The sequence below is a fragment of the Acipenser ruthenus genome, chromosome 2, assembly GCF_902713425.1.
Source record: "Acipenser ruthenus chromosome 2, fAciRut3.2 maternal haplotype, whole genome shotgun sequence".
In the NCBI taxonomy this organism is placed as follows: Eukaryota; Metazoa; Chordata; class Actinopteri; order Acipenseriformes; family Acipenseridae; genus Acipenser; species Acipenser ruthenus.
In genome coordinates, this window is record NC_081190.1 from 22,812,302 (window position 1) to 22,839,776 (window position 27,475).

Genomic DNA, 27,475 nt, shown 5'->3' on the forward strand with positions numbered 1-27,475 from the left:
CTCTAATCTGCACCATCATAGCCATTCCCCACAGAGATCACTGGGGGTCAAAAGAGCCTGCATTTTGTATACTAGAGGGCAACTGGGCAACAATCTCAACAGGTATTTAAATGAGAGTTCTGAAAAAAATAAACAACTATACAGCATTAATGGATAAGGAAATATGAACTGCTTTAGGGAGTTGTAATAAAAAACAGGAGTGGAAATTGCAAACCTTCACAAGTACAATACATCCCATTCTCGTTTTCACCAGAGTCACGACTGAGGCTCTGAATAAAAATGAGGACTTCTAGTAATATGCCATTTAGCTGCCCAGAATACAATACGAAACTAGTGTTCATGCACAAGCCTGCAATTCTATCTTGCCTCCAAGTTCCTTGGAGCCCTTTCAAAGAGATGCTAGCGGTGAAGCACTGAAATGGCCCTGGGTCACATATGTTAACAACCTGAGTTTACCCAGCTCTGAAAACAATCGCGGTGCTTGTTGAAGCGAATCTTTAATGTTTCCTGGACACAGGGGAGAGAGAGAGCTGATTCTGTCAGCCAGACACACAATCAATCAATCAATCTTTGTTTTATATAGCGCCTTTCATAGTGAACCACCATCACAAAGCGCTTTAACTAGGACCCTCTAAAAACAGACCATGCTTACCTCAAGACTCATCTAAATCTTAGCTCTACTACAAACGGTGATGGAAAAAATTAAAAAAATTAAAGATTAAGGACTCAATACTACGACTGTTTTTCAATTAGACCCATCCCCGGGGTATTGTATTGTTTTTTTGTATGTACTTCAAACACGAAATACATGTTTAAATGGTTACCTAACAATTACATTAAATTTAAAATGCAGCCTACATTTTGCGCTGTGCAAAAAAAAAAAAAAAAAAAAAAAAAAAAAAATCTCACAACCATAGGACCAACGGATAGAAAGACCAACGTGGTCTTTGGGTACCTAAAAATGCTCATTATAGAGGTTTCTCAATATAGACGTTAAAAGCGATAATATCTTCGACGAAGTGAATTGAAAATACGTTCTTACCTGCACAGTTCACCTCCAGCAGCAACAAAGCCATCACTACCAGGATGTTGAAGAAATTGACAAAAGTCCCCGGCTTTATCCTTCTTTTGGACATCACTCTGCAAAATCGCAAACTCCAGTACAGGCGAAAAAGAGCTACTGTAATTGCATCCAAACTGGGAAAGCTGCTGGAAGGGTTGACTATCTTTAAACTCCCTTGTTATCTAAATTTAATGAATAAAATGAGAATGTAATCAGTTCTGTTTTCAAAGTTTTGGTCAGTAATGAATTGCGCTAGCTAAAATGTTTTGCTTTTGAATAAATGCTGTGGATCATACAGTTAAATATAAAGCAAGCACCATGCATATTATTCTCTATCCCTCTCCTCTGTTTGGTGAAGTGTCCCAAAAAGAGTGAACAAGAAACTCTCAAACCACCGTGACGTCACCTTGGAACGCTCAGGGGAGGGCAGTGAGCAGGGATAGTTTCGTTCACTGCACCCCCTGCTGGGCACAGAGACACGGGTTTAACACAATTCTGAGATTATATCACGTGCATTCGTTCCAATATTTTACTAAAATGCATCAACCAGAAGTTACTTGCACAAATCGCACTTCTGATGACGTCGTTTAAGTAGGTTGCTGATTTTAAAACTAAGCCTTTGTAGTAGCCTACTGAATAAAATTACATCAAATAAGAGATGTATTTTAATTCCCGAGCGAGTCTGTATTTTTCAGTTATCAGTTTTACATTTTATCACAATACATTTTTGGCTCATTTTTTCAAAGATATTCTTTTTTTGTCAACAGATATTATATATATATATATATATATATATATATATATATATATATATATATATATATATATATATATATATGAAAATAATATAATAGTCACATTTCAAGTTTTATCAAAATAAAAAGGGTAGTTTTGAACATAACTTTATTTGGTGTACTACATTCTTTTTATTGTATGTGTTCATGATTTCATAGAATATTATTTTCTGACATGCATACATATTATGACAGGACTGGATCAACAATTAGAAATACCTGTCAATATAAACGAACAAATTATCAAATTAAATTGATATACAAAAGTTATAAACTCCTCTTTCAAAGGAATGTAACACTGGTCTACAATCAAATGCAATAGAACTTTCAGAAAGTTTGTATCACAATGTTACAGGAGCCAGTCAGCAATTCTATGAAAGCATTGTGAAATTCTGTTGCAAATTTACATAATTCTGTAACATTCTGTAGCACTCTGTTACAAACTGACATGCTGCAGAACTTCACAGAGGCCATGTGGAATTCACTAGACAGGCTGCATTGAGAATTCCTCAAACTGAGCACATCATGTTATAATTCTGTGAGACAAATACAGTAAAAAATACCACTGGCATGCTATGGTATTCATGTCAATTTGGTCTTGTTCCAAACTTTTTCTTTCTAAACTATATGTTCTTACCATCCACAGTGTGCTCACACTGTAGCAGCTACCTTATTTTTTAAATTCCATTTGACTGCCATTTCTGATAGGGGACATTCAACATGTATAGAAACCCCTGACTGAAGACACACAGAGATACAGTAAAATGCAACCCTCCGTCCGCCATGTCACTGTAGTGCTCATGTGCCTAGAAAGCAGCAGCTACTTCTCGTTTATGGTGTTATTTATAAATCACCTGAATATCCAAAACAAAAAGATAAGAAACAAGCAAGAAACCAAAATATGTTTCGCAAAATATGTTGGAAACCTATTCATTTAAGAACATAAGAAAGTAAGAAAGTTTACAAACGAGAGGAGGCCATTCGGCCCATCTTGTTCGTTTGATTGTTAGTAGCTTATTGATCCCAGAATCTCATCAAGCAGCTTCTTGAAGAATCCCAGGGTGTCAGCTTCAACAACATTACTGGGGAGTTGGTTCCAGACCCTCACTGTGTAAAAAAGTGCCTCCTATTTTCTGTTCTGAATGCCCGTTTATCTAATCTCCATTTGTGACCCCTGGTTCTTGTTTCTTTTCTCAGGTTGAAAAAGTCCCCTGGGTTGACATTGTCAATACCTTTTAGAATTTTGAATACTTGAATCAGATCACTGTGTAGTCTTCTTTGTTCAAGAATAGATTCAATTATTTCAGCCTGTCTGCATATGACATGCCTTTTAAACACAGGATAATTCTGGTCGCTGTTCTTTGCACTCTTTCTAGAGCAACAATATCCTTTTTGTAACAAGATGACCCGAACTGAACACAATATTCTAGATGAGGTCTTGCTAATGCTTTGTAAAGTTTTAACATTACTTCCCTTGGTTTAAATTCAACACTTTTCACAATATATCCAAGCATCTTGTTGCCCTTTTTTATAGCTTCCCCACATTGTCTAGATGAAGATATTTCTGAGTCAACATAAACTCCTAGGTCTTTTTCATAGATTCCTTCTTCAATTTCAGTATCTCCCATATGATATTTATAATGCACATTTTTATTGCCTGCGTGCAGTACCTTACACACTTCTCTATTAAATATCATTTGCCATGTGCCTGCCCAGTTCTGAATGCTGTCTAGATCATTTTGAATGACCTTTGCTGCTGCAACAGTGTTTGCCATTCCTCCTATTTTTGTGACGTCTACAAATTTAACAAGTTTGCTTACTCTACCAGAATCTAAATCATTAATGTAGATTAGGAATAGCAGAGGACCTAATACTGATCACTGTGGTACACCACTGGTCACCTCGTTCCATTTTGAGATTTCTCCTCTAATCAGTACTTTCTGTTTTCTACATGTTAACCACTCCCTAATCCATGTGCATGCATTGCCTTGAATCCCTACTGCATTTAATTTGATTTGCATGTGTTATTACACAGTTGGGGTTTGATTTGAACTTTCTACCCCACTCTTTAAGCCTCACCACTGGGCTATTTGAGAAACCTGTACCAGTCCAGGAAAACCCACAGCTGGATTTCATTGGAGCATTTTATAGCACTGGGGAATCATTCTGGATCGTATCAACCACCGATCCTCGGTAATCCCAGGATTGCTTCTGAAAAGGGGGCTTCCCGGGAGGATACAGTTTAATGAAATTGACCCCATAGTTAGCTATCTAAAAATGCTTCCAAATGTGCACAAGTTAGTTCAAAACAGTATTTATTGCACTATCAACCCACTTTACACAGACCTTGTTTTATCTGGAATTTAATTAAGGATTTGTTGGTTTGCTTTGCCGACAGTTCTAACAGAAGATATTTAGCCAGTGCACAAGATTGGCTCATTCAACATAGAGCTTATCAATATGTATCATTTGTTTATGTTGCAGGGTATACTTTATTAAAATCTAATACAGTATATATAAAAAAAAAAAAATCACACATTGCAAAAACAAGCAGAAATGTATAACCAACAACACAAATCTAGGATACAGATTTTAAAAAGTATAGAATATCCCCATGGGATACAAAACAAGTTCAGGGTTCACAAAACCCTCTGCCTACAGTTCCAAAGCAGCAAATGGAATCAAATATGAGCTGCATAAAACACGCCTCTAAAACTGAGCAGGAAAATGTGTTCATCTGAAAATGATGGAAACAGGAAGCTAACCACATCAAGAATTCAATGAAACTGAATGGATTTCCAAACTGGTTAGCAAAGAAGGGGATGATGAAAGCATATTCAAATGCCAACCAGCTGAAAACGTCCAGATAATTGCAGCTGCATGTATTTATACCATATGCAGCAGGAATCAAAAGGATATTCAACATCCTCAAAAAGGACATGTGCCTAGAGCACAGAGTTGTCTACGTTCCTGGTATTTTATTCACTGAGCAACACAATAAAACACCTTGGGCAAACTGCTCAAAGCTTTTTCCTCAAACAAGATGACACAAGTATAGCACCTTTCACAGTCGTTAAAGACAATCCTATTAAAAGCTAAATTGATCTTGGTGTGTAACATTTGCACATTTTTATTACTGTTAAACTGAAAACAAAACATTTATTCCAATACAAAAATTAATTCACAGTAACTTTGGACTTCTAATAAGACCCACAATTAAATAAAATAGGCATTTATTTTTGGTTATGTAGCTTTATTGGCTGTGTTTTTCCTTTAGGACGATTTGGAGGAAAACACTTTGGGAATCTAGCCCTAGATTCTCTCAGACAGCTAAAATAATAAGGACCAGATGTAAAAGCAAAAAAAAAAGCAATTTTTCAATAGTGTAGATCATATTACAAACATCCAAATACTTACACTTTATCCATTTAAATTAAGTTTTTGTTTCCTGGGGTGATGGTGGTGCAGAGAAACAAACTACTAAATGGTGCAGTGTAAAGTGAAATAAAATGTTGCTGCTTTTTCATCTTATTGCTTGATCTTATCTAACAGAGGTACACAGGGAATGTAAAAACCTAAAGGAACATGTGTTCCGAGTCTAGATTAAATAGAACTGTAAAGCAACCCAGTGGCTTATGTTATCTGAAGCTAGCTGCTTCTGTACGAATTCAAAACATTTCAATCTAATAAACTGTGTCTGAACCCTTGTCCGTTTCACCAAAATCACAGGGCAGACAAGGTGCGCCATCTTTAGACAATATCATCTTTGAATATGTATCACATCTCACAATACTGAACACTAAAGTGGTTCAAAGATGGGTTCGCATTTAAAAGGTGTACAAAGTAAGAACAATTACCTTAATATGAGCAATGCACAATTGGGCTTACACTGGATTCAATACATACAGAAAAAAATGTGGAGATTGACAAGTTTACTTCTGCAAATAAACCCTATTTAGAGATGAAACTACTTCCACAGTAAATATTACATTTTGGAACGTCACTTTAGGCAGAATACATATTCTGCAGACCCTTTTCTTTTTGTTTATTTAAAACTAATGCAGAATTAATCTGTGGGACATTATTCTTTATCCCCCTCCGAAATTAGTTTTTGCAAAGATGACGGTCCCACCCCTGGTCATTCTGCATTTACTTGTGTCCCAATACGTGGTGGAGGACAGTGTACCGGTATATGTAATTAAACATAACACATATCAAACCATTATTTTTAATACAATATAATTTGTATTTAAATAAACAGTCCAACACATAGTACTGTTAGCAGCAACAGAAAAAGGCACATTCATTAACCCACTTTTAATCAGCCAGAATACAAATTAACTTTAATACTCTAAAAAATTGTTAAATTATATATCTGACAATGCTTTATACATAATTCCAGCAAACTTTAGTCTGAATTAAATTTGTAATTTTTTTATACTAATAGAGATGTAATTTTCCACATACAGAAGCCAACCTTTTTAATCTTTCATTGCAGCAGTTTGCTTATTAAATGAATTGTGCTGCTGTCATACATGCCATTTATTTATCAAGCTATTCAATGATAATAATTCATAATCAAAAAAGTAATTTATGTTTCTTTCTTAATTCTAAATGTGCATAAAAAGTTACAAGGGGGAATGCTGATTTTTCTTTTTCACCATCTAAAAATAAAACTTTCTGTGGTCTGTACAATCTGTATAGTGTTATCTAAATAGCACCATAGTTTCTTAGTACAAAAGCATTGTCTCATCCAAGTCCATTTACAAAATAAAATTGTACATTTGAATTGGTCACACTATGCAATAATAATATGTATAATAAAAAATAACAAAGTTTTCTGGTTAGTTTCAGTAAAAGTAATAGAACTGTAGCACAAGTAACAGTTAGTGTAAATGCATTTCTTGAACACATCTGGGAAGAAGATTCCATTTATTTTGTATTTTAGAGGTAAAGAACAGCATTTTGGTATTTACCAGTATTCTCCACACCTTGCTAAAAGTACAGTAGCATTTACATGCAAAAACTGCTTGACCAATATTGTTATCAGTTTTATAACCAAAGCACAGTCTTGCTGATCTGTGGCTTCATCATCACTTAGCTTCAAATGGCAACATCTCTGCATAGAAAGGTACTTGAACAGCCAATTAAAATGTTACCTGTGGTTTGTGCGTATATAACAATATAATCTGGAGTCACACAGGAAGAAAAGCAGTATGAAGCCGGGATAGTGGCAACACTAAAGGTAATTTTGATATCGTTCTTTTCACCCTATTGAATAATGATAACAAAAAAGTGATGTTTAAATATAGATTTTTTTTTTTTATCATAACCAAGAATCGATGATATAGACAAACTAGAACTTTGGTTCAAAAACCTCTAAAGAGCAGAACAGCAGGACTGGATATGTAAACTAGTAAAAAATATATATATATATATATTAAATAGGGACAGTAACTTAAGAGGGGTTAAAGCAGGAAGTTCATATAAAAGACAAATGTTAGAGAAAACTTGCAATAGCTTTTCATAAGGAAAAAAAAAAAGAAAAAAAAGGACTAAGGACTTGCCATCTATCCAAGACAGACTTCATCTGGCTTCTCACCACTACTTGATAAAATTGAGAACCTTAGTACAACCCTAAATAATGTAATTTATTGGTCCTTTACACATTTTAAGTGAAACAAATTGGGTTTCAGACATTACATGTTGCAACCCAAAGTAATAAAATAGAATCATTGGTGCAATCATATTACTTTCATAATTGTCAAATAAAAAAATGTGTTTGTGCACTGCACCATATTAGGATCCCCAAAAGTCTGATACTATTGAACAGGTTCACAACAGTCTTCATTTTGCCACTGGTCATTTTAACCGATTCTCATTGGCATGTTCTTGACACTTCATTGAACAGACCGGCTATGTTCCGTGTCAAAAATCTGCTTCTAAAGTAGAAGTCTTACACACACCACAAAGCTATGCACTGTATACCAGGTCTTTGACATCAGTGTCCGAGTACAGTGTGCTGCAAAATGTGTTGCGCTGCTTCCTTAATCAGAGATGCTGCTTTTTCCAGCTCCTCTTCCGTCTGTTCAATTGTAACCACTACTCGAATACTGTGGAAACACGTAAACATATGGGTGAATGACACGCTGCACTAGTTTCGGTTTCAGTTCTAAAGCATACGCTTATCTGGTACAGCTGGTTCCACTTGTGTTTAAAAATGAGATACTAAGAAATATGATAACCTAGAATAGAACCAAAATCTGAATTAATGCCTTTATGGTTAAAAAGAAAAATATTGTACCATAGTAAAAGTCTCAAACTGAAGTTTAACTATGAAAAAGACAAATCTTTATGTGTGTGTGTGTGTGTGTGTGTGTGTATAAAAAACAGGCATTTGTCTTGTGTGGTTAATCTGACTTAGAAATATAACTTATGCCATCTCTTTAAACAAAGCACCAACTATACACTAATGTAAGGGGGTATGTCACATCAGATCAAATGGAAATATGAGAAAGATTTAAATCACTGAGTGAAAAGGTTATTTTCTGTGGAGCACTAACTGATACAATATATCTGATAATCAATATAAATCATATAATGTATTTGAAGTTGGCAAACCCAACTGCTAAGCTTCAGAATCTGAAGTTCTGAGTTTCCAGCCAACACTAAAAAGGTTTAAAAAGTGCTCTTACCTAGGTGGTGGCAGAAATCTCTCTTCTTTGTCCAGGTAATGGGCTTGGGTAAGTGCAATTTGTCTGTTCATACACTAAATACAAATATACATTGTTGAAAAGACCTAACAAATTATATTGTTTTTCAGCAAGCACGTAGAATTCACATGAATCTATGTGGATTAAGCAATTATAGTGGTTAGTATACGTTTAACAAGTTTGTTGCAGTGCTGGTCACAGATAACAAAAATGCCAAGGACTGTATGCTTTTTTTCAGATTGTAAAAAGTAGCATCAGCAGGAGGTATATTTATCAAATTATTTAATTGACACAAATTGCACATTACTAATAGACTTTAAATAGTATACCCCAAACCCTCAGGGATAAACAGTTTTTTTCTATACTTTACTGAAAAAAAAGTCTAGTCTGACATTTGAATTTAAAATGTTCTTCCTACTTACATAATCTATGATACCCCGGAGCAACTTAACATCCAGCTCCCGGGACCCAGTACTCTTCTCCAGCTGCAGATGAAAAGCTGGTGAGATAGATTCACCAACCACCTCGAGGCCAGAAATGCTGCAAAAACCCAAAAGATGATTAAAGTTTTTCAGATACCATCTGAAAGCACTTACTATCATACCTAAAACATTGACCTCACTTGGCTATACAGCGAGCTCTTATTACAGGGCAGTCCACTGAACTGCTCGCCTCCATGTACAGTAAATGCCAATAAAAACAGAGTGATTCACTTTGGTACATGAGAGCTCTTTATGTTAATAATAAAAGGGGAAGGCTCCAAATACAATAACGTAGCTAAATATTAGATCCAAGAACATTAACTATAACTCTGTAGGTTTTATGAAAGAAGGTCATTACAGATTTATTTTAGTGCTGGTTCAACACTAAAGTATTGTCTATGGCAGTGGTCGTGCCCGCGAAGCCAGGCCATTGTGCCCGCGGTAGCTGTTCTTAAATGATGGGCCGTGAACACATTTCTGGCGGGTCGTAGCGTGGCAAAATAAATAAAGCTTTAAAACACATTTTCCAACAAAAGCGTCACAGCAGTGTGTTGACAGTGCTGCTGCTTATGCTGTGCTTGTACATATTCAACATATTTCTTTTTTCCTGAAAGGCCTCTGCGATACGATCAACCAATTGAATATCTACATTTTCTCTGCGGTAGCCCAATCATAAGTTAGCTGCGTGGGACATAAACTGTGTCTGTTTCAGTTGCAGGTACTGACAGTAAGTTTAACCAATTTGAGAGTCAAATATCTGCCAAGTTTTACGCATCTGTCCAATCATAAGCAAGCAGAGGTCGTTCACGGTATTCTGCATGAAAATTGAAGGCGAGTGAGTAGCCAATGGGAACGTGAAAGACCTGACAGCCGTCCAATCATTCGTGAGCAGAGGTGGGGTGTTAATATGCCGGATAAACACTGAATTTCGCGACCATTATTGGAGAAAAATAATACATTTCAGTATTTAGAATTTAATTTTCTCTCTCTATATTTTTTAAATTTCACCAGACAAGGGAAACACTGTAGTATATTTAGTAACGAATCCAATTTCTCTGAATAATTGTACTGGAGATGAGCGATCTTTAAAACAGAGCAGTGTTGACAAATTTGACAAATTGAAACAATGCGAGACGCTATCAATCCTCTTATTTTAGTTTATTCATGGTTATTTGTGTAAAATAAACATGCTATTTAAAAATATTTGCATTGCGTATTTTATATAAATTTAAAGAATAAGCGCAGAATGCAATTACTGCCTGAGGCTTGACCTTACCAGAGTGAGCCAAGAATAACTCCCACTAAAACTACACAGTTCATAGACTAGTTGTGTTATTTGATATGTAAACACTCAAAGAAAGTTGCATATACAGTACTTTATGCATACTTGGCACCCTTTCCAATAAATCCATTTTAAAAGGCGATCAGAGGTGGTCAAACCGCACCTCACGAGCCCCATGCGGAAGAAAGAACAATAAACAAACATGAAAAGAGAAAAAATAAATAAGTTTATTATTTTGTTCTCTGATTCATTCGTGTTTATATTCTTCTCTCTCCTTTCTTTCAGCCTGCATGTTCACTGCAAGGACATTTCGTCACGTAGGACCTTCGAAACCGCACGCTGGTGCATGCGTATTGCGATCACCTGGAGTGAATGCCGGTGTACTGAAAATTGGCTTGCCGGCAGCACAGATTAATAGACTAATCTGAAAAATAGCGCTTCACCTCAAAATGTTTTGGTCGATATTAATAGGACAGATAAAACCAACTGTACATAATATAGTATAACAATGAATTTACCCAAAATGATGTAGCCGTGTCACAAAAACAAAACAAAAAAATGAAATCACACATGCGTGCTTTGTGCAAATAGCTCGGATTTCTAGGTAGCACAGAACACCTGTTGTGCAATTGAGAGTCAATTTTGTAATTGAGTAAAGTGCTCGCTCGTTTAGTAGAGACAATGGCATGGAGTAAACCCTCTACGAGTAATAAATGAAAGTATGAGGATGAAAACCGAGGCTTTAAGTCAGAGTGGAAGGAAGTTTGCTTTCACTGAAAACAGTGGTAAACCTCTGTGTCTCATCTGCAACAAATCGCTTACACACTACAAGGTGAGCTGATGTAATGACTCAAGCGAGTTTTGTATGGCATGGACTATCGCTCGTGGCAAACATCCTTATTCCCATGCATTAATCTTTTTATAAAATTGGAGTGGTGGCGCTAGACTAGAGAATGCATGTTTAAATGTTATATTGTAGGTCTAAAATTATTATATTTATGTATCTTCCGTCTCCTCATGAGCAGGTACTGTAATCCCCTTTGAAATAAATACAGTTCATTTGCCACCCACAAAGCTCTCAAAAGTACTTAATACATGAAGCAAAATTATTATTATTATTATTATTTTTTTTACCGAGCATTCAGATCTTTAAGGGAAGAGCTAGTCAAAAAGAATCCTTATTTAATGTGTTGTTTTTGGTGAAATCCAAGGCAGTTATCATATTTTTGCTTCAATACAACTGAATATAAGGTAATACATACAGTATAAACAGAAATAATGGAAAAACACCAGTGTTACATTTAAAGTTTAATAAACTGTAGATCTACAGTACAATAAACACTACACAGAAACTGTAAGGCTCTGCAATGTTCTATCCCGTTATAATCCTGGAGAGAATAAAAAAGAAAAGTTTAAAACAATGCTAGCATTTAAAATACTAGCATTGTTTGTGTCTGACTTGCGGCTCTCGGCCATATACTTGCTAGAACCGAAGTGATTGTAGTTTATCTTGCTCTTAATTGTATTAGTACTTGTACTGTGATTCTTGAAATGTATTTTTGTTTACGACTGTAAGTCGCCCAGGATAAGGGCATCTGCTAAGAAATAAATAATAATATGAATATGAATATGAATATTTTGGGTCAGGAAGTTTCGCCAACCTGTGGGTCAACTGCTTACAAAAATATATTTTAAATAATCTGGACTGATCAAAAATCTGAACAGCGCTGATGTCCCAAGAGATTTTGTAGTTACTGTATATGTAGCTTCAGCCAATCAGAGACTAGTTACAGCAGAGATTACCCAGGAAGTGTAGTGCACATGTGCAAAACCTGTATTAACTGCAAAAGGTAAAAGCTACTGTAGTTCGGTGCCAGTAAACATACATTATTTTAATATACAGCATTTTCTAAAAACAAGGTTTACATTTCAATGGCTGCATCAAAATGAAAGAGAATTCAGCGAGTTTCTGACGTTAAAAAAGTTGTGAAAAGCCTCAAGCATTTATGCAAAACGTAGATACGGTGAATGCAATTAAACGAAAATCACTGCGAACGGCAAAAGACAAACCTTTGGATAATGAAATGTGGTCCTGGTTTGTGCAAGAACGATCCTGTGACACTCCAATTTATGAAATGTATGGAATGCATGGAAACTAACCCAATTTTTATGCTGAGAAAACCTGCCAGTGAGATATGCAGCCCACAAAAAAGTGGATGAATGAAGTATTTAAGGACTGGTTTCACAATTGTGTGCGTGCAGTACGAAAAGAAAGATGTGCTGCTGATAGATAACTGCACAGGACATCTTGTGGAGCTACAATCACTGGATGGGAAGATTCGCTGCATGTTTTCCCAGAACACAACCAGTAAAATTCAGCCGAAGGACCAGGGGGATCAGAGCCCACCCCGTACAGCAGTGCAACAGAAAGAATATCACTGCAAAGGGTACTTAAAAGCGTTACCTTAAGTGATGCCGTCTACACTTGTGCTTCAGCATGGACTGAAGTGAAAGCCACAGGCTTGGCAAATGTGTGGAAGAACATGTTAAGTGTACCCGTTACAGAGAATGAGGATGATGATGATGATGATGATCTACATCAAGACACTGAACATTTCTGGATTTAGCAAGCAGTAGTAGAAAATGATGTTGATACGGCTGAAGTTGATCAACAGATGAGGTTCGATGACAATTTAGATGGCACTGCTTATTTAACTGAAGAAGAAATTGTGAATTGTTACACAGCCAGCCGTAGAATACAACAATGACTCCAGTGATGAAGAGACCGTTCAACATCATACCCCAGTCCCAACCTGCACCACAATGCTGCCTCAAAGAGAAGGTCGTCACTGACACAAAACTATAACAGAGTTTTTCACCCAGGGAAATTAAAACACAAGGTATGTGTTGCAGTGTTATTTTTCTAGAGTACTGTACTGTATATTAAAGATGGTACCGTTTGTTTGTTTTTGAGAGCGACATAGCCTGCTACTATGAACTCTGATACTATGTGTTTTGGTACAGTTTTTTGTACTGTACTACACACTCAATCATACTGCTGTTTTTAAACATATATAATACAGTGTTTAAATGTGAAGTACTTTTGTTTCTACAATGTAATTTGAATAGGAATGTGTTGTATATAAAATATCAATATACAGTGCTTAACGGCAAGAAAACTAGATGCAGAACAAGAACAGAAAAATAAATGTCACAAATCCGAACTGAAAGTATGCCCCCCCCCCCTCTCCCCTCTCCCCTCTCCCCTCTCCCCTCTCCCCTCCCTCTCTGTTCGGATTTACAATGTTTTACAGTATTGATTTATCTGAAAATGTTGAAGACAATTGAAACCATCAGTTCAAGTATATAACCCCTGCCTGGTTAGACAAAGAACTTAAAGGCTATAAAATAACTACACAGACTTAAAATATGAACTTACCCTTGTAGTGCACTGTGGATGTGTTTGCATTTATCTCGCAACAGTCTGAAAATGTCTAGAAAATTCACGAAAAATCAGTTTGTTCAATTCTCTTGGTCAAAACAACAAAAAAAAAATCAGTCTTCTAATAAAAATGAATTTCTACATAAATCTTGCACACAGTGCATATCAACTACATTTAAAGAGTAAGCAGTGGGGTTCCGAAAAACATAGCGCCATACCTCCACGCATTGCTGCAACTGTTTAAATAATGTACCAGTCATTTTTCTTTTCATTGTTAACATCCTGACAACTTTTTACACTTATAACTAAAGTCTGTTTCAAAACTCTTCAAAATCACTGCAGGAAGACCGTACATCATGGATCATTGTTGCTGTGTTACTTGTTTGACAATGTGGGCAATAATCCTTACACTATCAGTGCACTAGAGCAGACATTTTTTGAAGAGAGCTTTGAAACAGACTTTAAAATAGTAAGTATAACAAGTTGTCAGGATGTTAATAATGAAAAAAAATTTTATATATACGTGGGGACGTGCAACGCTATATTTTTCGGAACCCCGCTACTTACTCTAAGATACATTCAATGTAAACATTTCAATAATTGCATATGATTTAAATTAAAACCTATACACCTGAAACCAGGATAAATAAATTATGAAGGGCGATGAATATCTTCAGAAATTCAATGTTCCATTTTCTATATCATAAATACTGTAAGGTAGTAAAGTCAATTATTGTCAACCTGAAAGCCAAACTCACTGTGTTATCTCCAAGAAACTACAACTTGTGTGTAGTCAAAGTTCCTATTCAAATATCATATTTATTTTGTCCAAAATGTGTACAGCTGTGGCCAAAAGTTTTGCATCATCCTGTATAATTAACTAATTTTGCTTCATAAGCTCTAATGAAACCTGATGAATAATGTTACGTTAACATATTGAATTGCACACCTCTTTGCATATACTGAACGAACAACTGATAAACTGAAAAATGTGACATTTTGAAATCTAACATGAAATACTATACTACTACTATGGCTTCCAGTATTTTTTTTGTTTATTTTTAAAAAAAATTTAATTACGTCTCCATCCGAAAATTCTAGGTGGTGTTAAACTTTTGGCCGTATCTGTACATTATATGCAACTATATACAATATACATTTCTATGAAATACCTTTATCTTCCTCCATAATATTAAGAGCCTCTATTGCTGCTGCTGCAAGCATGGGTGGCAGAGAGGCTGAAAAGCAGTAACCCTGTCCTGAAAGTCGCTGAAAAAGAAAGAAATAAGTCAAGTGTAATTAATTGGAAATCAAATTATTTTAAAATCAGAGGGGGAGTGGTAGAGATGAGTGGGTTTTTTCGACTATACCACTGCTTAAGAGCACGTGGCAGGCAGATTTTTTATCGGTGTCATTTTGGATCTACTGCCAGCCTGCGAACAGTCTGATCCAAAAGAATTCCGAATGAAGTTCTAACCTCCCCTTCATATATAGCTTTATGCTCAGCTGCTTCAGATATAGATGGGGCATACCACCTTGACACACTCAAGTTTTTAATAAATATACAAATAAATCCTGAATTACCTGATGGTCAATAACAAATGACCTTCCACAGCAAAATCCACCAATTGATGCCAGGGAATTCTCCATGTTTGCACTGATCAGATCAATATCATCAATCTAAAACAGTTACAGATAAAAAGCAATTAAAGAAAGTACATGACACCAGTAAGGTTCTTAGTCTTTTAAGGCTGCAAGACTCAAAGCTTTTAGTAAGCTTTTTAGATGGTACAGCAGTGCACTGTGATGTATGTAAGGGATGAACAACGTTAAGTGTTGAATCGTTAAAAATAATTCACTGGTTCGTGTACTGCGAGGCATGAGAGACTGTGCTTTATTTTCTTACTGATTCAACACTTTGGAGTTGTTTATGCCACTTTAAACATTCCTTCCTAACTGATACTTGTTCGATAACGAGATTTGAGATTGCTGTTGTTCCTGAACCTGTCCAGAAGATAAGTGAAATAAAAATTAGAAGGGAAGTGTTTATGTGGAAATGAATTTGTAATTATGAAAACTTTTTTTTTTTATGTTAATGTATAATTATATTACTTTGAGCAAACAATATGAAATGCTAAACTGGAACTGCAAGCCCTTTTCTGCTACATTTGAAATACTGCAATTAACTAATTGTTGAAATGATTGTTGCCTAATAAAAATGAATTGTTCTGACTGTGGTTTTGTTGACAATTCAACAGTTTTCTGTGGATTTGTAGCACAAACTGGATTTGTTAAATCAACAATATATCTGCCCAGCACTTCCCTTCTCTTCAAAGCCACACAGCCACTTTTAGTTTGAAGATTTGTGGAATTAATCAAAGGGTTACATCACAGTAATGTTTTAAATACAAATACCATGGAATGACTCCACACAGATAGAGGCTTGTGGTTCTATTTATTTAGACAATATGTTGGTCATCTAATTTCTGAAAGATATTAAACTCCAGTTCTACTTTTAATATTTTGATGTAATTTCCAAAGACTTACGTTCACGCCAAAATGCTCAGTGACACCTCGTCCATGTTCTCCCAGAACTCCGAAGGACAGGCTTTCTTCAAGAAGAATCCGCACCTTGTACTTGTATTTTAGCTGCACCTAATTTAATATTAAAAAAAAAAAGTTTTAAGACTTTACATTTTATTTTGATATCTTTGATACCAAAAAAGATTTTACTCGTTCATAACTATAAAACACTCAAAACTTGAAGAAATCAACGAATACAAGTTCAAATTATAAATCGGCCTGCAGCTTGTACATGTTTGTACAGTCACCTTAAAAGTATATACAAATGAGCACTCTTACCAGTTCTGGAAGTGGACAAATGTCTCCGGTGTTTATGTAGAGCCCCTCAACGACTATAAATCTGCGAGTCACACGTGCTTTGCGAGGATTCTAGAGAATTAAATGGCACAAATGTAATTATGGGCATTCATTCCTGGTACTGTTAGAATCAATATTTGGATTACAGTGAAAGGTTATGTTTGAAATCCAACTGGAAAAGTTAGTAGAGGTGTGTGCTTGTGATACAAAGCCCTCTTTCCATGTTAGTGAGATTTATCACTTATTTAACCAAACATGCTTGGTGTTCCAAACCTGGTACATTTGGGAGCTCTTAATCAAGTGTTTCAAATAAACAACAACAAACATGTGTTTTTCTCTAAACACAGTTATAACTAACCTCCTGATCTTCAGTTTCTAGTTCCTTCAAAAGACGCTCCAAGTCATCCATATCATTGTGTTTGAAGTATTTGATGTTACTGCGGGAGGCTTGTAACCCCTTCTGAATCGAAAAACATGCAGCTTCATCCCTAAGAGTACATGTAATTATAATTACTTTTTAATCCACATTTGATGCAAACATTGTCTATGCGCCCAATTTTTGTTCTGTGTGCACCAGCTGGTCCTTTATTTTTCTGACAAGGACAAAAACAATGTAAGGGTTTTAAAACTTGTAAGAAACAACATGAATGGAATTGCTTCTACCTCAACACAAGTTGTTTCTTACTAGTTTTATAACAAAGATGTAAAGAAAAAAAGAGAGACTTCTACCATGCAAATTCTAAAACATGTTATATTATAATAACTAATTTTGGAAGAGGTTTTTTAACCTTTATTTCAATAAAAAGCCAAGAAAAAATAAATTGTCCTTAATCCTCTGATTGCAGTTGATGGCAACCCAATAAGCCAGGTTGTTTCTAAATACTTACACGAACACAATATCCCCCCTCTTTGAGTATGCAGGTATAGCGCTGGCAATGGTTGCAAAGCCATATGAATAAATAATGGCCTCTTCCGTTCTCATGAACTTAGCTAGACGTTCTTCTAACTCCAAGTGAACATCTGAAATAAAAAAAAACAACAACCACATCAATACTTCTCAAAAAAGAAACCTTGGAGTTTCAACCAGCATTCAATAACTTAGCTAAAACATACCAAAACATTTATTATGAACTCTTCAGGAGCATACTGTATGTGTTACAATGCAATGTTCTAAGGTTAAAGTTGAGTAAACATACAGTGTTATCTTAATTCTTGATAATGTACTGTATTTATTACTTTATTTAATATGTAATTATCCTAAAATGTGACATAGCCCTGTCCATACTTTGTCAAGAATTTAAAATATGTGAACTTACCAAATGTTCCATAAAAACCTCTGGGACCACAAGTACCAACGCCATACTTCCTCAGAGATGTTAAAGCTTGGTTCTGAATAGGGATATAGGGATAGTATTAATATTACTACTACTCAGTTATTGAAATAAGTGGTCCACTTTTAGTCCTTTTCATTAGTGTTAAACTTTTTCATTGGAGGTTTAAAGTACTCAATTCCTATTTATGTATGAAATGTTATATAAGGGCTGCTTCGATTAACAAATTAATCGGACCGAATAATCAACTAAAGATTTGATTGCAGATCATTTTTTTTTACTATTTAAATCGTGCAGAATTTATATATAAGAAAAAAGAAAAGGATATTTCAGGTACTTACAAAGGTAGAATAATTGATTACAAATGTAATAATCAATTATTCTACCTTTTTAAGTACCTGAAATATCCTTTTCTTTTTTCTTATTGATCATTTTGGTACACAGCAGTTTTCTTTTTTCTCAAACTACACACACACACACACACACACACACACACACACACACACACACACACATATAAAATAAAACCAACCAATAGAAGATCTGCATTTTCTCTGCAGTAGTCCAATTATAAGTAAGCAGAGGTGGGACATAAACAGCTGAAGGTCTTGCGACCAATTTGGTCGCACTGTAGTTGTTTTGTTTCCGATTTAGTTCCTGAGAATAGTCGCCGCAGTTATTATTGTTGAGGTGTACTTATCACTCGCTGTGTGTTATTGTTTTCTGTAAAACATTGATATCCTGTCAGTTAAGAAAAGGCTTAATGCAAAAGCTTGTTTTAATGTTGTCTATTACGCCAGCCAGAAACCTGCACTTACAACTGTATTGTCATATGTTCTTCTTTAAATACTCAAATTAATAAATCAAAACCTGGATAGTAAAGAGACATGGGTAGTGTCGGGTAATTTAAAACTCAGGTTTTCAGTTACCTGTGCAGACCTCTAATTACATCTATATATACAGTGGCTCTCAAAAGTATACACCCCCATTGGACTTTTCCACAGTTTATTGTGTTACAACATGGAATCAAAATGGATTTAATTAGGAGTTTTTGCCACTGATCAACACAAAATAGTCCATAATGTCAAAGTGAAAAATACAATCTACAAAAATTGTTCTAAATTAATTACAAATATAAAACAAAAAATAATTGATTGCATAAGTATTCACCCCCTTGAGTCAATATTTGGTAGAGGCACCTTTGGCAGCAATTACAGCCATGAGTCTATTTGGATAAGTCTCTACCAGCTTTGCACATCTGGACACTGCAATTTTTGCCCATCATTCTTTGCAAAATTGCTCAAGCTCTGTCAAGTTGGATGGGGACCTTTGGTGAACAGCAATTTTCAACTCTTTCCACATATTCTCAATTGGATTGAGGTCCGGGCTTTGACAGGGCCACTCCAGGACATTGACCTTTTTGTTTTTAAGCCACTCCAGTGTGGCTTTGGCTGTATGTTTGGTGTCACTGTCCTGCTGGAAGATGAATCTCCTCCCAAGTCCAAGGTCTCTTGCAGACTTCAGCAGGTTTTCCTCCAGGATTTCTCTGTGCTTCCATTTTGCCCTTTATCTTCATGAGCTTTCCAGGCCCTGACGCAGAGAAGCATCCCCATAGCATGATGCTGCCACCACCATGCTTCACGGTAGGGATGGTGTTCTCAGGATGATGTGCGGTGTTAGGCTTGCGCCAAAGATAGCGCTTAGCGTTGATGCCAAAAAGCTCTATTTTGGTCTCATCAGACCATCAGCAAAACTCTAGCCGAGATCTGATGTGATTTTTTTGACAATGGCTTTCTTTTTGCCACTCTCCCATAAAGGCCAGTTTTGTGAAGCACCCGGGCTATTGTTGCAGTATGCACAGTGTCTCCCAGATCAGCCGTGGAAGACTAACTCCTTTAGAGTTGCCATAGGCCTCTTGGTGGCCTCCCTGACTAGTGCCCGGATACTCCGTTTTTGGGGACGGTCTGTTCTAGACAGATTCACAGTTGTGCCATATTCTCTCCATTTCTTAATAATGGACTTTACTGTGCTCTGGGGGATATTCAATGCTTTGGAAATGTTATATCCTACCCCTGATAGGTGCTTTTGAAGAACCTTATTCCGGATTTGCTTTGAATGTTCCTTCGTCTTCATGTGTAGTTTTTGTTAGGAAATGTACTAACCAACTGTGGGACCTCGAAGAGACAGGTGTATTTAACCTGAAATCATGTGAAACACCGTAAATGCACACAGGTGGACTCCATTCAACTAATTATGTGACTTCTAAAGACAATTGGTTGCACCAGAGCTTATTTAGGTGTGTCATAGCAAAGGGGGTGAATACTTATGCAATCAATTATTCTATATAGATACCATGTCAAAACGTGTTGTGATGTACAGCTATCTGTTTATATGCTGCTTTTGTTTTTAACAGTAAAATGCAATACGTTTTAATAAGTAACTTGCAGTGGTCATGTTCTTATAAATAGAAGTTATACGATGAGTGTGCAACCAAGACATCTCTAAAAGGTCTACCATCAAGCTACAACCCTTTGCCAACAGCGATAAAAGTATTTAGATCTTTATTGAGACTTTTTTAAAATTGCCTTATGTTGGTTTGCTCCTCTAATAACAAGCATTGTGGTGCACTTTATGCCGTCTAATTATAATATATATTTCTCTTCTCAGTGCAGACACTGAGAGCAGAACAGACAGGAGGAATAAAAATAATTTCAACGACGTCTCGGGTTTCATTTGTACAAGGTCTGTGTGACAGAAGGGTGGATAATGTGCAGAAGTGTCTGTTTTTCTGTAGCATTTACAAACCGCTAAAAAGACATTATTTTAAATGAAAGTCCGGGTGAGCGAGTATAAAGACACTTTTTTTTTATGTTTTGCTATCTTCCAGTTAATTTAATTGTTCATCCAAATCGGCATGTATACGTACTACTTTGGGGATTTGTTTGCTGGTAATTGGTCACTCAGTTGTACAGTTACTGAATATCTGTAGCTGTAAACAAGATGGCTACCAGTACTTTAAATTCTGTGAGGCAGCGCAGTGATTTCAAATATGTGACAAGGCTCCAACTGTCCGCATTCATCTAATATACGGACAGACAAACAGCTGGAACCTTGCTCAACCAATCACACTGCTTGTTTCACGTTGCATTGTCAGCCCTGGATTTAAGGAAAATAAAACAAACAAACAAACAGAGTGTATGTATACACAGACACACACACATACATTCATGTACATACATACAATGGTCTTCTGAAGGGTATTTTAGTTTTCCAGTGAAGAAATAATTCTGTTTAATTTAAAACATGTCCAAAACCACATTTTTTTTCCATGGTGCACTGAATGAATAATAAAGCAATGTGGAAACAAATTAGGCTAAGTGCCCTGCTCTAATGTTATAAACAATACCCACCTTAACTCGCTCATTATCAAGCAGTCCCAGGAAATTAAATGAGGCAAAGTTAATGCACTCCTTCCCGTTCACAATAATCTTATGGCTTGTAGGACTACAATAAGAAAACAAAAAATTAGCTAAACATGCAAAGTATACTGTATACATTTCCAGGATTTCAATTATAAAAATGATCAAACATGCACTATAAATACTGAAGGTACAAAGGGATTATTATTTGCGTTTCCACTTCTGTGACGGAAGTTGGTTTAAGATAAAACGGGGGGAAAATATTTGGACTTCAAATGGAAAAAAGTAATGAAAACATGTTTAAAGATCCCAAAGCCAAAAAGTTTCATGATCACAAACAGAAGAACTTTTATGTAGGCAAAGAAAATGCAAATTTAGAAAGAAACAACTGAGAGCAATCACTGAACTGCTCATTTGGTTTAAGTTGTTTTCCTACATGCTTGAACGTAGGGGCCTTGGAAACAACTCATGCACTGAAACCTGGTTAACAATGAACAATTAAGAAGATAAATGTACCCTGAAACAACGTCATATTTGGGTGGAGGATGATCCTTTGATACAAGAGGGACCAATGGTTCTGGCTGCCAATCTTCAATCAATTCCTCTTTTTCCTGAAAGTCCAAAATGTGAGATTTAAAACAGTATCCTTGTGAATTTTTTAAAAAACTAAGAAGTTCAATGAAGATCTGTGGCCTCAATAGAGCTCCCAGAGTCTTGTCTGAACTCAGGTACACCAGAGTGTAACCATTAACTTGCCCACTGCAACATTCTGCCACAGTTGTAAGAATAATAATTACCACTTAGAATAATTATTCTTTAACTTCTGAGTTTTAAAGATATGATGACAAACAGAAGTGGTGAAAAAGAATCTAAAGAAGAAAACATTACTTAAGACTTCAATATTTACTAGGGGTGTGCCGAAACTCCCTTTTTTACACAATTATTATCAATCAGTAACAATCCGCCAGTGTTATTTAACATAGAATAAGCAACTAATTGTCTTACCTTTCTTTTATCCATTTGAAAAGAAATATATATCCCATATATCCCATATATCCCACTGTCCACAGCTATAGCTCGAATTAGTTTACGTGATGAATCAGTTAATTTGTTAGTTTTGTAACACATTTTCATTGTCAGTTTACGGCCTCGGTATGGCAGTAAAAAATGTCAGCTCCTGGATGACAGAAAAATTTGCTTCCAATCGGCTTTTAAAATACTCAATGCGGAACTTAATTGCCATTGACTGGTACACAACTGTAAAAGTGAGGGAAAGGAATCTTCTTTTCGTGCTTTGAAAATCCACACATTAATAAATAGGTGTGTTTTGAGGTTTTTTGAAATTTAAATTACTCTGCGTGTCTGAAAGTTATGCGGTTATCGGTTTATGACTTTTCCTAAATACATGTATCAAACACCCTGACAGCATTTGAAAGGCAGGATGACGAAAATAACTAAGTTATAATCCCACCCGCCTAGAACCGCCAAAGCCATCATTTTGACTGCCTTTTACAATTCATGTTTTTGTTTTTAATATAACCTACAATACTTCTCTTTTTTTTTAATATACAAGCCTGTTGTTATCTCTACTGGACCTGGCAGCCATCAATTCCTTTGTTTTGTACAAGGAATGCAACTGGGAAAATCAGTAGGAGAGATTTCATCAGAAGCTTGCTACAGCGCTTTGGCAGAAACATTTCAATCAGCAGTTCAACCTGGATTATGTGCTGCACCGAGTGACGCGCACACACACACACACACACACACACACACAAGAAAATATATGTTATTCTCGTTTTAAATTAAAAACTACTTTCATTCTTACAGTTTTGTATGTACATATACCGGTTTACACACTAGTTTCTTTTGAAATGTTTATTTTATTATAGTTTTTAATTTTTTGAAGTAGTGCTTTATATGTGGCAAGTTAGAAAATAAACCCTTTTATGTTTAATTGTTCATTTAAATACGGTGTTTCGGCTGTGCAGATGTTTGATATGACGTGCTTGAGTTGTATCCGATAGTATGTCTTTCGTTTTAATATTGATGTGGTTTAAAATGTAATTGACATAACTGCCAGCGGTGGTTTTAGGTATGAATATAACCACGGCGGTTCTAGTGTTAAAGGTATACTCAGAATATATGATTATCAGCACACCCCTAATATTTACTACACACACAAGCTGCTTTTTAAGTTTTGAATTTTAACAGAAATAGTGTGGTTGCATTATTAATATAATAAGTCATGCAAAAAGGAATGTCTTCAAAATGTTATATTTATTTTACAAAATACATCAAAGTAAATGTTTACCAATGGTTTTATTACCTTCTCTGTGAGATCAGAGCGTTCTTGAAGTTTGTATGTTTTTGAAAACAAAAGTCTGACAATCCACAAGATAAGGAATCCTTCCAAAATCAAATGGTAAGCAGGTGCCTAGGTAAAGAAATATTTATACTTTCAAAAATGAATTTTTATGATATAAATTCCAATTATACACATACAACATTTGATCATGTTTAAAATAGATGTTTTCCTTTAAACAAGGAACCAAGACATTGTGACATGAGTATGTGTATTGTAAGTCAACCCAAGGTTACCTGCTAAATATATTGTGTTAATTCCACTATTGTAATTATTGAATATTGTAGCAATAAATACAAATTGTGACACATGGGGGTATGCATTTCATAAAAAAAAATAGTTAATTAGTATATAATTTAAATTTGATAAGTTGATTACAAATTTCACCAAATTAGTTTTTTCAACATTTCAGTGGGCCTGTTGCTCACCTTCTCATCCTTTCTGGATAATTAATTCACACCCTTTCTTGGTCAATAAACTTCCTAGATCAATCAACACCTAATGAGGAAACGCTGACGTTTGGCCTAAAACTATACACACAGTAAACTGATTTAGGGAGCATGTCTTAAAACAAAAGGAAAAGCAACAATGTGTGTAATTATACTGGTAATATGTTTTGCACTTATAACAAAAGTTATAAAAAAATACAAAACAATTATAATAAACAAGAGATTCCATTATAGTAAGTAACTAAGGTAACTAAACGTGTAGTTGCTTAGAAGGTGTAGCGGCAATTGCAGGCTGTAGGGTATACTACAATTTATTTTATTTTAAATGAATCTGAGCAAACAAAACGTTATTAATATGAAGATACTGGATTTGTATTTCAAATCTTGCAATTAACTAACGTGCACGTCATCTGACAACATATATCCAGTATAAATATATTAATTTAATAAGATGAAATTACCAATGTTACAGAAGATAGAAATTAGACAAGTATATCGAATTATTTGAAATAATGTACACAAAATGTGTGTAGAACTCAATAAACATCCAGGTAATCTCTCCTCAGCAAGTACACCTTGACAAGGTACATTGGGCAGGTCGCAGCACCTCTTGTCCGCCCCTGCGCTGTGCTGATTGGCTCCTAACTCCTATTTCACAACATTAATTGGCTCTCCTTGCTGTCAATTGCAAGCGGTAGCCTCGACAACACTTCCTGAAGTGGCAATCCAGTTCACCAGTTTTATTCGGAGTTATCAATAACCTATGAACTTATTCAATAAAAAAAAAGTCTATCCAAAACTCAATCTGAAACGTCTGAAATAAATACCTTTGGATGATACAGGCTTAAATAAAACCAGTTTTGAGAGTTTAGTTTATTACCTCGTAAAAAGCTTGCACCATCTCCACCAACACCCACTGTTGACCAGACGCCATCTTGGTTAGTTTACGCAATCGTCACCCTGACGTCATCATTGCTGCTGCAGTGGAACAGCGCAAGCGTAGTCATCAAAGTGTGTGAGCAGGCTATGGGCAGAAGACAAATTTATGGTAGAACAATGCCAAACGTGATTCAGACGATAAGACGATAGTGGCATTTCTCCAAAGATGTAACAGGCACAAGATAAACGAGATAATGCGACCCAACGTAATATTAGAATGTAACTAGTTTCCGTTTGTTTTGGTATCTGACAATATAAACAACTTCTTAACGTCAGTGAAGTATTTAAGTGGAAACTAGAAAGTGAAAAAAAAATGCATTGTCGGACTGAATTGAAAATTACTTGGAAGGTGTATAATTAGGTTTAACAGATTTAACAGAGTAAAAAAAATTGCTTTTTTACATCAGTTCATTGAAGCTGTTGCAACTCTGAAGCAATTAAAATAATTATAATAACACAATCACAGTAAAATAAATTAAAAAAAAAAAAATCAATCATTTGATTGATATATATCAATCAAATGATTGATTGATTTGATATATATATATATATATATATATATATATATATATATATATATATATATATCAAATGATTGATTTTTTTTTAAATTTATTTTACTGTGATTGTGTTATTATAATTATTTTAATATATAATATTCAAAACACGATAGGGACTAACTTAAAGGGCTAACCTGGCTGGTGGCACTTCCAAGATAAAAAAAAAAACTAAAAACTATTATTTGTATTATTTATTTATTTTGCAGACACCTTTATCCAAGTTGATTTACAGGTGTTACAGTGCAGTACAGGGTTACAATGCAAAATTAATATTTTAAATACAGTATGGTTTACAAACAATTATTGTCAGCAAACAGTGTACCAAAACAACAACATGCTCTAGAAAATGTTTGATGGGGGTACAGAAGGTTGTCATAATGCTTTATTTGTCAGACCATTTATTCTGACATGATCTAGGTCAAAGACTACAAAGTTGCATTTTATGTAGAAAATTGGGCTTTGAATTTGTACAAAACGTCACTGTCTCATTCTGATCAATGAATGGTTCCCATGAGGGGAGCAGATGTAATTGTCATGCCACCACTGCCCCCCTGCTACTTCAGATTCATAAACAATTTGAGATGCCAACTTGTTTTGTTATGGAAACTCTTTGGGGAAAATATAACAGAACCCTTCAAATTGAACTGGGATCCTAAGATGGGTGACTGATTATAATAAAGAACAAATTAGATATTGGCTTCATACTTGGTACACACAACTGTATTATTTATTTATTTATTTATTTATTAGCAGACACCCTTATCCAGGGCGAATTACAATTGTTACAAAATATCACAGTACAAAGTATCAGATTGCAAAATGTTCACAATATCACATTACAGATAAAAGCAGTTATAAAGTACAATAAAATCAGTAGCAAAACATCATATTCAAATAAGAGAAAACAATAGAGAATGGGAATAATTACATGTAAGAGCGGGTTCGACTAAGAGCAGTTAACAAAAATATTTGCTTATACAAGTAAAGTCCAGTATGAGCAGTAATAAGTACGATGAATGGATGAGAATGATTTCAAGTAAGAGCAGTTAGAAAAAAAAAACATGAATACGGATACCTCTAAGAGTAAAGTCAAATACAAGATACGGGAAGTAGTTATAATTAAGAGCAGTAGTAGAATACGGCAAGGTGTGGAGCAGTTCAGTGCAACTACAAGCTGATGCAAGTACTGGTACAATTGGGTGCCATATAGTCCAGTATAGTTGAGAGTTGTGAGGATTACAGATGCTGTCTGAACACCTGTATTCAGACAGCATCAGGTGCCGGAAGGTTGTCAAAGACTGAGAAGTCCTGATATCAATGGGTAGGTCAGCCCACCACTGGGGGGCAAGGGTGGAGAAGGAGCAGGCTCTGGAAGCGGGGGAGTGGAGGAGGGTACTGCCAGTGGTGGAGGAGCGGAGGGGGCGAGAGGAGGTGTAGGGAGAAATGATAGTCTGGAGATAGGAGGGAGCAGAAAGGTCAAGACAGTGATAGGCAAGCACAAGAACTGGACGCTAGCAGCAATAGGGAGCCAGTGCAGAAAGTGGGTGGTGTAGCGTGGGAGAAATGAGGAAGGGAAAAGGCAAGCAACAGTGTTTTGGATGAGCTGGAGCGGACGGATGGCAGAGGCAGGGAGGCCGGCCAGGAGGGAGTTGTAGTAGTCAAGACGGGACAGTACCAGGGCCTGATCTAGGAGCTGTTTGGAGTAGTCGGTGAGGATGGGGAGAATTCTGCGTATGTAGCTGAGGAAGAAGCGACAGGC

The 27,475-nt window shown here is 35.7% G+C and overlaps 2 protein-coding genes across 3 annotated transcripts in view; both read right to left on the bottom strand.

The window, feature by feature from the left end:
- The window catches only part of LOC117971931 (tyrosine-protein kinase transmembrane receptor ROR2-like), a 78,688-nt gene extending 77,166 nt beyond the window's left edge, over nt 1-1,522 (bottom strand). For both annotated transcript variants that reach the window (XM_034920051.2, XM_034920050.2), the window contains exon 1: nt 1,043-1,522. In XM_034920051.2, the coding sequence (XP_034775942.2) occupies nt 1,043-1,136 (94 nt within the window). In that variant the 5' untranslated portion in view covers nt 1,137-1,522. The remainder of the gene's footprint in view (nt 1-1,042) is intronic.
- Nucleotides 1,523-6,067: 4,545 nt separating this feature from the next.
- Nucleotides 6,068-25,246, bottom strand: LOC117963504 (serine palmitoyltransferase 1). Its single transcript, XM_034903800.2, has 15 exons — nt 25,098-25,246; nt 23,733-23,840; nt 21,923-22,017; nt 21,398-21,491; nt 17,973-18,045; nt 17,544-17,676; nt 17,015-17,144; nt 16,639-16,728; nt 16,324-16,431; nt 15,361-15,456; nt 14,949-15,045; nt 13,774-13,828; nt 8,993-9,110; nt 8,553-8,626; nt 6,068-7,970 (listed from the first exon to the last, which is right to left on the bottom strand). The coding sequence occupies exons 1-15, from the start codon at nt 25,149-25,151 to the stop codon at nt 7,859-7,861; spliced, it is 1,437 nt and encodes a 478-aa protein (XP_034759691.2). The 5' UTR covers nt 25,152-25,246; the 3' UTR covers nt 6,068-7,858.
- Nucleotides 25,247-27,475: the final 2,229 nt, after the last annotated feature.

What these genes read in the sequence shown, in the direction of transcription:
- LOC117963504 (XM_034903800.2), bottom strand. Translation starts at nt 25,151, where the DNA reads ATGGCGTCTGGTCAACAGTGGGTGTTGGTGGAGATGGTGCAAGCTTTT. An exon ending in GCTCTGATCTCACAGAGAAG is followed by an intron (nt 22,018 to 23,732) that starts GTAATAAAACCA and finishes TTGGACTTTCAG; the next exon opens with GAAAAAGAGGAATTGATTGA. An exon ending in TATTATGGAGGAAGATAAAG is followed by an intron (nt 13,829 to 14,948) that starts GTATTTCATAGA and finishes TGAATTTTCTAG; the next exon opens with ACATTTTCAGACTGTTGCGA.